This window comes from Phyllostomus discolor, chromosome 9 (assembly GCF_004126475.2).
Source record: "Phyllostomus discolor isolate MPI-MPIP mPhyDis1 chromosome 9, mPhyDis1.pri.v3, whole genome shotgun sequence".
NCBI classification, from domain to species: domain Eukaryota; kingdom Metazoa; phylum Chordata; class Mammalia; order Chiroptera; family Phyllostomidae; genus Phyllostomus; species Phyllostomus discolor.
The window spans coordinates 42,669,657-42,682,471 of NC_040911.2; the positions used below are offsets into that span (position 1 = coordinate 42,669,657).

Consider the following 12,815-nt stretch of genomic DNA (forward strand, 5'->3'; position numbering starts at 1 on the left):
GTTCAAAAGAAACTAAATGAACTTTTTGGCCAACACAATAGAAGATAATCAAGTAAGCAAATAATTTCAGTGTAGTGTAGCAGGTGCCAGTTCAATAAGAAATATATTTGCTTTACACAGGTAATTTTCTTGAAGACTTCTGTTTTCTTGAAGGGATGAATTCTTATACATAGATATAAGTAGTTAAAATAAGCAAACCAAAAAGTTTAGATTCAAAAGTTAACAATTTTTAATAATTAACAATTTTTAATAACAGTACATACAAGGTCTGGCAGAAGTAATGCCTGCTTGAGCATGGTCGTAGGGTAATAATATGGGTGTAATCTATAGTTTTAATTTGAACACTTCACCTAAAATGTCATACATATGCTGTGCTTGAGTGTGATACTGTTATGTTACAGAATTACATGTTTATGATTTGTAATAGAAGATTTTGTAATAAAAAAAGGGGTATTATTTATGCTGGACCCCATATATACATAGCTTTTATATTCAAGCATTTGAAATCTGTTTGGGGAGATAAGACCTATTTCCTGTGATTAAAAAACTATAACATGCCAAATGAATGTTGTAGATGATAAACTTAAGGGAAGTATTATGTGTAATAATAGTTAACTACTGTATGCTATTGAAAATCATAAGAGAAAAGAAACATTGTATTCTTGCAATACATAAAGCATATGTATGGATTTATGACCGGTTGCCCAAAATCTAGGTTGCTGAATATCTGCATGACAGTCTTTTTGGTCTTGCATGATAGAACTTACAGCATGGCAAACTATGAAAATAAGACAAGGAACTATTAATAACAAAGATGTATGTATGGTTTCTGGGAAAGATTTAGCACCAGAGTTGTCTGTCATGATTTAGCAAGTTTTATAAACAAATTATTAGAGAATGCTGATTAAAGAATAGTGTTATTTTCTTCATCAGAATGTTATCAACATTTTAACAAATTGTTTACTTTGACATTTAAGCATACTTTGTTTTATTGAGTCCCTCAAATATTACTTTTTTACAAATTAAAGGTTTGTGGCAACCTGTGTTAAGCAGGTCTCTGGGCACCATTTTTCAACAGGCTAATTAAAATTATAAACATTGTTTTTTTAGACATAATACTATTGCACACTTAATAAGACTACAGTACAGTACAGAAATAACTTTTATATGCCCAGGAAACCAAAAAATGTGTGGTAACTTGCTTTATTGTGGTGGTCTGGAACCAAACCTGCAATATCTCCAAGGTATGCCTGCGTAGTAAGTCCTCACTTAACATCATCAGTAGGTTCTGCAGCTTTAAGTGAAATGACATATAACAAAACCATATTTACTATAGGCTAATTTATATAAACAAGAACAAGAGTTAAGTTACTGGATGTCTTATCAACATTATAATATATAGACAGTGCTGAGCCAAATGATATTATTTGAGGAACTGTTATGCAAATATTTAGCCAAATCCATTAATTGAACTATAAAGATAATTGTTTAATGTTTACCATGACAGATTTTATGATTACTGTTATTTCTGAAGATGATAGTATCATTAAAAATATTAATCCAGCACGTATTTCCATGAAAATGTGGAAGCTTTCTAATAATGGGAACCGACCATCAGCAAATGTAAGTCCTGGAAAAGATTTTAGAAGTTAAAAATAATTCTTAAATTTCACTTAAAAAAATACAATGTGTATATACTGAAGAACTAGAAATTAATCTACTCTATTACTTTGGATTTAAAAAATATATCAGAGTATGTTTCAAAATTGTGTTGATGCTATTGAAAAGAGCAGTCTACATTGTTGTATTTCTAAAGTTTTAAGATACTTGTATACTATAAAATTATCTTGTCTAAAGGGCAGCAGCACAAAGCAAAAATCATTAAATATAACTGAGAGATAATATACAAAATGAGATAGTAGAGATGTGATTAATAGAATTAGATGTTAGAGAAGGGGAATAGAGTGGTGAGAACAATTTGAGGGTCCAAAGCAGCATAGTCCAATAGAAATATAAATCACACATATTTAAAATTTCCTGGTAGCCAAATTAAAGTGTAGAAAGAGCTGGTCCATTTGGCTAAGTTGGTTGGAGTGTCATCCCATAGACCAAAAACTTCATGGGTTCATTTCCCAGTCAGGGCGCATACCCAGCTTGCAGGTTCAATCCCTAGTTGAGGCATGTACAGAGAAGGCTATGAATTGATGTTTCTTTTTCACATCCATGTTTCTCTCTCTCTGTCTCTCTCTCTCTCCCTCCCTCTCTTTCCCCCTCTCCTCCACCCTCTCTCCTTTCTTTCTAAAAGCAATGAAAAATTGTCTTTGGGTGAGGATAAATAAAATAAAATACAAAAATAAAGTGTAAAAGGAAATAGTAAAATTAATTTTAATGTAGTTTTAACCTAATATACCAGAAATTACTATTTCAAGATGAACTAAATATTTTTTTATTATTATTTTTTTATACTCACCCAAGGACATGCATATTGATTTTAGGTGGGGGTGGGTGAGTAGTGTGAAACATTGATGTAAGAGAGAGAAATCTATTGGTTGCTTCATATGTACCCTGATGGAGTATCGAACCCACAACCTTTCAGTTTATGGGACAATGCTCCAACCAACTAAGCCACACCAACCAGGGCTGAACTAAATATTTTAAAACTTATTTTGAGATTTTACCTTTTTTTTTTATCTTACCAAGTCTTGAAATTTGGTATGTATTTTATGTCTACACCACATCTCAATATGGACCAGCATATTTCAAGTGCTCACTAACCAGATGTAGCTATTGACTACCATACTTGACAGTGCAAATTTAAAATAAATCTCAAATTGGAAACTGAATCTTAAACTATATCAAAAGATTTTAATTTAACAATGCCTTTAAGGATTTATGGTTCATTTTAAATTAGCTTTCTTAATTTATGCCATCAGTCCCATCAAGTAGCTATTACCTTAAATTATATCACCACCATAAAGATCTATTATATACCCTTTAATAATGGTATGTGTCTCCAGTGTGACTAATCTCATTATTGTATCTTACATACATTGTAAAGATATATACATATAGGTATGTGCCTGTGTATTTATAAATCTAGATGTGATTTGCATTCACATTTGGTAAAGGTGATATAACTCCTCATCCTAAATATACTGTTAAATGTTTGTGATTTCTCTTCCCCCCTACTTCTCTCCTACTTCCCTTCCTAGGCAGAAACATTTAGTTGTAATAAAATAAAAGATAATGACAAGGAAGATGGCTGCTTCTACTTCAGGTATTTCTCAAGTCATTTCATATTGGTATGCATACTTTGTTACAAAGTGAATCAGCTTTGATGATGTTTGCCTACTCAGCTAGAGAAAAGTAATTTATGATTAAATAGAAGATAGTAGCATCTCTTAGTATTTTTCCAGGAAGTTTTTTGAGACTATATGTTTTACCCGTTTGTAAGCTTTGTGAAATGGTTTGGGGACAGGTTGTTGTGAGATTATATATATATATGTTTTCAAAATTATCAAAGCCAATTAATCAGTACTTTTTAACATCTTTTAAATCATCTAGAAAATAAAAAGTACAGTTGCAAACCATTGTTAAAATAATATACTAGCATTTACAATTTCTTGCGTATTCACCTTTATTGAGATCTTTACTTCCCCATGTGGCTTTTGTTACTGTCTACTGTAGTTTTATGTTACCTTGCAGGACTCCCTTGAGCACTTCTTTCTCAGAGCTAGCGGTAATGAACTCCCTTAGCTTTTGTTTATCTATGAATGTCTTAATTTCTCCCTCACTTTTTTTTAAGTATTTTTTATTGATTATGCTATTACAGTTTTCCAATTTTTCCCCTTTACCCTCCCCACCCCCCCAGCATTCCCCACCCCACTTAGTTCATGTCCATGGATTGTACATACAAGTTCTTTGAGCCCTCTGTTTCCTCTACCATTTTTTATCTCTCCCCATGTATTTTATGCCTACTAACTATGTTGCTTCTTCCCTGTACCTCCCCCATTCCTCTCTTCCCCTCCCCGCTGAACTCCCTCTGTGTGATATCCATTTCTCTGATTCTGTTCCTATTCTGGTTGTTTGCTTAGTTTTTGTTTTCATTGTTTTTTTTTTCTTTTAGATTCATTTGTTGATAGTTGTGAGTTTGTTGTCATTTTATTGTTCATATTTTTTATCTTCTTTTTCAGTCCCTTTAATGTTTTTTATAACGAGGGCTTGGTGATGATGAACTCCTTTAACTTGACCTTATCTGGGAAGCACTTCATCTGCCCTTTCATTCTAAATGAAAGCTTTGCTGGATAGAATAATCTTGAATGTAGTTCCTTGCTTTTCATGAGTTCAAATACTTCTTTCCAGCCCCTTCTTGCTTATAAGATTTCTTTTGAGAAATCAGCTGATAGTCTTATGGGAACTCCTTTGTAGATAACTGTCTCCTTATCTCTTGCTGCTTTTAGGATTTTCTCTTTGTCTTTAACCTTGGGTAACTTAATGATGATGTGCCTTGGTGTGTTCCTCTTTGGGTCCAACTTCTTTGGGACTCTCTGGGCGTCCTGGACTTCCTGGAAATCTTATCTCCTTTGCCAGATTGGGGAAGTTCTCCTTCATTATTTGTTCAAGTAAGTTTTCAATTTCTTGCTGCTATTCTTCTCTTTCTGGCACCCCTATAATTCCGATATTAAAACATTTCAGGTTGTTCCAGAGAATCCTCCGCCTCTTCATTTTTTTGGATTCTTGTTTCTTCGTTCTGATCCAATTGGATGTTTTATTTCTTCCTTTTGTTCCAAATCGTTGCTTCAAATCCTGCTTTCCTTCTTGTCACTGTTGGTTCCCTGAATATTTTGCTTTATTTCACTTTGGATATCTTTCATTTGTTCTTTCATTTTTCAACCAAGCTCAATTGTTCTATGAACATTTTGATTACCAGGGCTTTAAGTTCTCCATCAGATAGGTTGGCAATCTCCTCATCCCTTAGTTCTCTTTCTAAGGTTTTGCTGTGTTCTTTCATTTGGGCCACATTTATTTGTCTTGGTGGCGCAGCTGATAGGTTGTAAGGGGACGGGTCCTTAGGTATTCACCTAGGCAGGGCTACCCTCTTTGCTGCACTACCTGTGTGGGAGGGGCCAGAGAGGGAACAATGCAGCTTGACTGCTTGTCTCTAACGAACTTTCCAACAGACTCTCGTGTCAGTCTGGAAGTATCTCTCACCGGGGAAACCCCAGCCTTAGCCCAGAGTCAGCTCTGAGTCTCAGTTTTGTCCTTAAGTCATTCTCTCTGGTGCAGCTCTGCCGAACTCAGCGGTCAGCCCCACCCCTCAGCCTCCTCACTGTGGTTTTTCTGAGTCTGCCCTCATGGTCCGCCTTGCTGGTCTTGTTGTTCTGGTTGATTTTTCTTTAATTCCTTGGTTACCAGAGTTCCAACAGTTTGGTTTTGCAATTTGATTTTGTGGTGATTTTGGTGGTTTATTGATTTTAGATTGGTTGTTATCCTCCTTTTGGTTGTGCAAGGAAGTGAACGGTTTCTACCTATGCCTCCATCTTGGCTGGAACCTCTCCCTCACTTTTGAAGGATAGTTTTGTTGGGTATAGGATTCTTGGTTGACAGGGTTCTGTGGGAGTTTTTTAAATGACTGAATACATTGGCCCCACTGCTTCTGGCCTACAAATTTCCTGATGAGAAATCTAATCATCTTATTGAAGATCACTTGTATGTAATAATTTCTCTACTCTCTTGCTATTCTCAGTATTCTCCCTTCTGAAAGTTCAGTAATGAATGTGTCTTCAAGTGTGGGGTTTTTTTTTTTTTGAGGTCATCTTATTTGGAATTCTTCGAGTGTCTTGGATATTTATATTTATTTCTTTCATCAAAATAGGAAGTTTTTGGCCATATACTCTCTCTGTCCTTCTCTCTCTTCTCCTGGGACTCCCACATTATATTTGTTGGTCTACTTTCTGATGTCCCAAAAGCTCACTTAGGCTCTGTTACTTTTCTCTGATTCTTTTCTTTTCCTCAAACTCTAGAATATCCATTGTCTTCGAGTTTGCTAACCCTTTCTTTTACCAGTTCAAATCTACAATTGCATACCTGTAGTGAAATTTTTAGCTGCAGAATTTGTCTTTGGTTTCTTTTCAGATTTTCTATCTCTATTGATATTTTCCTCTATTTATTTTTATTTTTTATTTTCTCTACACCCAGATGTTTCTCTACATCTTCCTTTAGTTCTTTGAGCATCTGTGAGCCAGTGTTTTATGAGTCCTTTTCTAGCATATTTGCCATCAAGTATTTTTTAGGAACAGTTTCTGGTTACTTTTTTTTTTTTCCTTTAAATGACCCATACTCTTCTGTTTGTTTGCATTGTGATTTTTTTTTAACTAGACATCTAAATCTAATACTGTGGTAGTTCTGTATTTGAGATTCCCTGCCTTAACTAGGGTTTGATGGGTTTTGTTATTGTTTTCGATTTTTTTATTGTTGGGGCTATTTCTTGCCAAAGGCATCCTTAAATATATACTTAAGGTCTTCTGAGGCTTTTCCTGAACATGTGTGGTCACTTTTTAATATTCCCATAATGTGCAGTTGTTTTTTAATGTCTGGCTTCCCAAAAATGAGAAACAAAAAATAAAGGGGGGGAAGGGGTTAAGGAATGGGTACTGGCCCTTTAAATTTCCCTAGCAGTCACTTTAGGTAGAGGAGGAGGGGCTTGCAACAAAGGGGTTTCCTGTAGGAACAGTGGCTTCATACATTTTTGTTTTGCACCTCTGTAATCACAGGCAGCAATCATTGGACATATACCTGATAAGTGAAGGATAAGGTTCTTTCCTGGAACATATGCACAGCTGCCTATCCTGGGGGTAGGGGGATGAATAGTTGTTATTGTGTAAGAGTTGAAATGGACTGAAATTAACCTCAGTTTACCATGCAAGTCTTCCAGTTTGCTGGAATTTGCCAGCCTTCAATAGCCTCCAAAGTTCCAAAATAAGTATCAGACAGATTCTGCCAGTATAGTTGTTTAGATTCCTGGTACTTTCTTCTCCCACCATCTTCCCAGGATTTTCTCCAAGGTTTCTTCTACTTTTAAAATTTAAATCATCATCAATAGGGTCAAAAAGCTTATTTATATTAGTTCAGTGCTTTTTCAGACTATATTAAAGGACCAGTTTCTGTTTTTTTTAAACCTTTATAATCTGTCATAGACCAATGTTTTTTGTTTTCATTTTTTTTAAAAACAGAAGAAAGCCCTGGCTGGCATAGCTCAATGGATTGAGCACAGGCTGCAAATCAAAGTGTCACAGGTTCGATTCCCAGTCAGGGTACACGCCTGGGTTGCAGGCCATGACCCCCAGCAACCGCACATTGATGTTTCTCTCTCTCTCTCTCTTTCTCCCTCTCTAAACATAAATGTGTAAAATCTTTAAAAATAATAATAATAAAATTTTAAAAAGAAAAAGGTCCTCTGAGCCTTGGCTGAGGGGCTCAGGTGGTTGGATCATTGTCCTGTACACCAGTGGTCCCCAGCCTTTTTGTCACCATGGATCAGTTTCGTGGAAGATGGGGGTAGGGAGTCGGTTTGGGGAATAGGATGCAGATGCAAAGCTCAGATGAGCCTTACTCTAACCCTGCTGTGGATGGTGGGAGAGGCAAGAGGTGGAGCTCAGGCACGCTTTTCTTGAAGACCGGTGGTGGTCCACAGCCCAGGGGTTGTGGACCTCTGCCATATACCATAAGGTTGCGGGTTCAATCCCCAGTCAGGAAAAGCATACCTAGGGTGTGGGTTTGATCCCCAGTCAGGATGTGTACAGGAGGCAACCTATTACTGATTTCCCTCTCTCACAGCAGTGTTTCTCTCTCTCTCTCTCTCTCTCTATCTATCTCTCTGTCTCTCTATCATCAAATATATATCCTTGGGTGAGGATAAAAAAAAATCTTCTGCATTTGTACTTGTTCTCTCTAAGTTATCTCAGGTTGTTATATATGTTTCTGAATACTCTTTTATTATCTTGTGACTGACAAGTAACTAAATATTTAATGCCAGCAACTGTCCTTCGTCCATACTTTGAACCATTGCCTTACATCTTTAGTTATTCTCATGGTATTGCATGGGACTGATTTAGACGCCCTAGGAAGGACACACTCCCTTCTCTTCAGTATATTAAATTATCTTTCGGTGTATGAATCTACTTAACATATGGTAATTGAATCTTATTTTATCATTCAAGGGCATCAGTTTGAAAGAACATTTTAGTAAATCTTTTAAAAATAATCACTTTTTAAAACTACATAGAGGATGTGGTTACACAACAATGTGTATGTGCTAAATGCCAGTGGAGTATACAGCCTAAAATTTTATGTTATGTGAATTTCACCTCAATAAAAATAAATCACATATACTGTCTGTTATATACATTATTTTTATATGTATGTATAAAGTATATTTCAGAATATTAGGTATATTTGAATGAATGAAAATACCTGAGTTCCTAATATGTATTAGGCAGTATATTTGGTGTTCTACATATATTGCTTAATTTTTTAACCTTTTAAAAACAGAAATAGAAAATTTATAATGTTAAAAAAAAGATACAGCTTTATGATTTCTCTCAAAGTGAATGTCTGTGTTACCACTACTGAAATCAAGAAGCAGATTTCCAGTACCATTGAAGCCCCACCTATGCCCCTCCCAGTTATTATTTGCATACACACACTTGTATAGATGCACACAAAATAACCCCTCTCCTGACTTTTTTTTTCAGTTCCATTATCCAAGCATACATCCCTAAATTCTCTAATTTAGTTGTACTAACACTTTAACTTTAAACATATTGTATTTTTTTGTATAAAGCTTCTCTCTTTCACTCAATATTGTAAGGTTAATCTGTTATGTGACTTGTAGCTATAAATTTGTTCATTCATTGCTGTGTAATAGCTGGGTCAAACATTATATATATAATTATCTTTTTGAGCTGCTGCCAAACAGTTATCCATAGTGTTTATGTTAATTTGTGATTTCACCAGCAGTGTATGACAGTTCCCATTGCTCAGATTTTCCCCAACATTTGGATTTATCAGTATTTTCAGTTTTACTTTTCTGGTGTCTTTGTACTGGCATTACATTTAGTTTTAATTTGTATTTCTCTTTTTATCATATATTTATTGGCCATTTTGATAACCTTTTGCGAAGTGCCTGTTTGCGGCTTACCAATTTTTCTATTGAGTTTTTTTCATACTAATTTGTAGCAGTTCTTTATACATTATGGGTATAAGCCTTTTGTTAGATATCTTTTCCCTTTCTGTGGCTTACTTTTGCATTTTCTTTATGATATCTTGAACAGAAGTTCTTAATTTTTATTGATATATAATCATATTTGTTGATCCTCTTCTTTATATGTAGCACTCATTGTGGTCTTAAGAATTATTTCTTTACATTTAGGTCATGAAGGAATTCTACTTTATAACTTTTGGGAGTTACCAGGTCCATTGTCATGAATTTGATGATTCATTAGGAGGACTCATAGCACGTGGTGTGTATATATATATATATATATATATATATATATATATGTTCTTACTCATGACTATGATTTATTAAAGCAAAAGGATAAAAACAAAAATCAGGAAAGGGCATAGGTGCAAGGAGCAGTGTCCAAGGGAAAACACATCAGTTTCCAAGGGTTCTATCCCATGGAGTCACCAGACATGATTAATTCCCCAGCAACAAGTTAATGATAACACATACAAAATGTTATCAACCAGGTAATCTCATTAGAGACTCAGTACCCAGGATTTTTATTGGGGGCCTGGTCACATAGGCAGCCTCTGCCTAGCATATACCAAAATTTCAGATTCCCAGAAGAAAAGCAAAGGTTTAGCATAAACCATATCATTTGTAGAAACAGTTTGGGCATTGTTAGCCACTCTTACGAAGTAATAGTGGGAACCTTTCTCAAGTTTAGTTTATAAATGCCAGCCAACGGTCAACCTTGCCAGCGGACCTTTAGATCTGCTATGTTAGTTTTTTATTACATTGTGTATTTTTATATTGTGTGTATTTGTGTGTGTGTGCATGAGGTCTATCCAGAAAAAGCTATTCTTAATATAAGAATGGTTTGTGTGACACCAGTGTAATCTGGCAGCCAGGTAGAGTGGTCTGGAATGCCCATGCGTGAACGATGACTTCACTGTACTAGTCAGGGAGTGGTAGGTGCTGTTGAGTGAGTATGTGTAATGTGTGGCTGTTCCATTCAAAATGACTGAGTGAGTAGAGCAATGAATCTTCATTAAACTTTTGTGATAAGCTTGATCATTCCTCTGTGGCAACTATTCAGATGATTAAGAAGGCTTTCAGGGACAATGCAAGAGGGCAGTGCAAATAAAAGTGTGGTGCAAATGCTTTAAAGATGGTTGAGAATCTGTTGAAAGTGATTCATGTTCTGGAAGACCTGCAACAAGCAGAACACCTGAGAATTTTGAATGTGTACAGGCTGCAGATTAGTGACTAACAGTTCTAGAACTAGAATCTAATCTGAGGATTCCAAATACTATTGTGTCTGAGATTTTGACACAGGGTCTGGACATGAAACGTGTCATGGCAAAATGTGTTCTGCAACTTCTGCTATCAGAGCAGAAGGAACACTGTGCTGCAGTTGCTAAATAGTGAACCAGATTTCCTCAAGATAGTCATAACCAGAGATGAATGGTGGGTCTACAGCTATCATCCAGAAACGAAGGCCCAGTCGTCCCAATGGAAGTCACCTGGTTCTCTATGTCTGAAGAAGGCACAGCAAAGTCACAGCAAGATCAAGACTATGTTAACTGAGTTTTTTGATTGGGAAGGTGTTGTCATCACTAGTACAGCCCTCCAGGCCAGTTAATAAGGAGTACTACCTCAATGTTCTTCATCAGTTGAAAGATGCAATATGACTAAAACAGCCACAGCTATGGGCAGCTGGTGATTGGCAGATTCGTCACGGCAGTGCACCAGCTCATGCATCATGTCTCGTGCAGAGTTTTTTGGCAGAATATCAAATCACCCAGGTGACTCAGCCCCCCCTAATCCCAGATTTGGCACCCTGTGACTGCCAGATTTAGCTTTTCCCAAAACTAAAATCACCTTTGAAAAGGAAGAGATTTCAGACTGTTGATGAGATTCAGGAAAATACAACAGAGCAGCCGATGGTGATTCCAAAAAAGGATTTTGCAGAGTGTTTTGAAAAGTGGAAGAGAAGCTGGGAGAACTGTGTGAGGTCCCAAGGTGCCTACTTTGAAGGGGACTGAGGTGTCATTATCCTATGTACAATGTTTCTTGTACCTTGTATCTTCATTAAATGCCTGTATTTTTCATATCACATGGCTAGGTACTTTCTGGGCAGACCTCATATGTATATTTGTCCCTACATTATTGAAAAGATCATTTTTCCACAATGCTATCTTTATTGTAAATCATATACCCACGTATATGTGGGTCCGTTTCTGGACTTCCTATTTGGATTTCTTGGTCTAGGTGATATATTTTGCTCTACCATATTTCTTTACAAGACTGGTATCCTGTGGAATGAGTCCTCTAATGTTGTTCTTCATGAGTATCTTGGTCCTTTATTGCCCATATTAATTTTAGAATCAGCACATCAAGTTTCAAATAGCAAAAAGAATTTAAATAATAAAACCTGTTTGAATTTCATTTAGAAATTTAGGGACATATTGCAATATATAAATATGGTATATCCCTGTGTTTAAATTTCTCTTACAACATCTAGTGATTTTTTTAAAATTGAAATCCCATATGTCTTTTCTTTTAATTTCTAGATAGTTGATTTTTTCCGTTTTATTTAGATATAATTGACATATAACACTGTTTGGTTTAAGGTGTATAAAGAATGATTTAGTTTGTATGTATTGCAAAATAATAAGTTTAGTTAACGTTCGTCCCCTCACAGAGCTATACATTTTTTTTCTTGTGAGAGCTTCTAAGATTTACTGTCTCAGCAACTTTCCAAGACAGTATAGTATTGTTAACTATGGTCCCCAAGTTATATATACTGTATCCCCAGGACTTAGTTATCTTATAACTGGAATTTGGACCTTTTGACAACCGTGAGTCATTTTGCCCACATCCCACCCCTCACCTGTGGCAACCACCAATCTGTTCTCTATCTATGAGTTTGGTGTTTTTAGATTTGACATATAAAAGTGAAGTAGTAATATTTGTCTTTCTGTCTGACTTATTCCATTCAGCATAAGATGCCCAGAGATAATATTTTTGATGCTATTGTAAATGGTGTCCTTTAAATTTTTTAAATTTTGTTGTTGGTTATAGAAATCCAGTTGGTTTGTATATATTGACTTTGTAGGTAGCATGTTTGTTAACCTCCTTTATTTCCAATTTTATTTGTAGATTTTTGGGGATTTTATGTATAAAGGGGACAACAAGGGGATGATTGAATGTGGGAGGGGCCGTGGGCAGGGAAGAGCAATGCAGGGGAAATGGGACAACTATAATTGAACAACAGTAAAATAATAATGGCACACTTATGTCTATAAGTAATGATAGGTTTATTACTTTCCAGTCTTCTATGCATTTTATTTTTCTTGGTATCCTGAACTGGCTTGAATTTGCAGTGCAATGTTAAATAGATGTGGCGAGTGTGATCATCTTAATCTCATTCCCAATCCAAAGGGAACATTTTAGCATTTCACCATAAGTTTGATGTTTGCTTTAGAGTTTTTCTTCTGCTAGGCATCTTTATCAGACTGATCATTTTTAATTATTACTAAAAGAATTTTTATTTATTATGAATTGCTATTAAATTTCATTATAT

At 35.6% G+C, this 12,815-nt stretch overlaps 1 protein-coding gene across 1 annotated transcript in view; it reads left to right on the top strand.

Moving 5' to 3' along the window:
- Positions 1 to 12,815, top strand: part of SMCHD1 (structural maintenance of chromosomes flexible hinge domain containing 1) — a 143,130-nt gene that overhangs the window by 89,455 nt on the left and 40,860 nt on the right. Inside the window, exons 33-34 of the mRNA XM_028524982.2 lie at positions 1,508 to 1,623; positions 3,213 to 3,277. Coding sequence (XP_028380783.1) covers positions 1,508 to 1,623; positions 3,213 to 3,277 — 181 coding nt within the window. The remainder of the gene's footprint in view (positions 1 to 1,507; positions 1,624 to 3,212; positions 3,278 to 12,815) is intronic.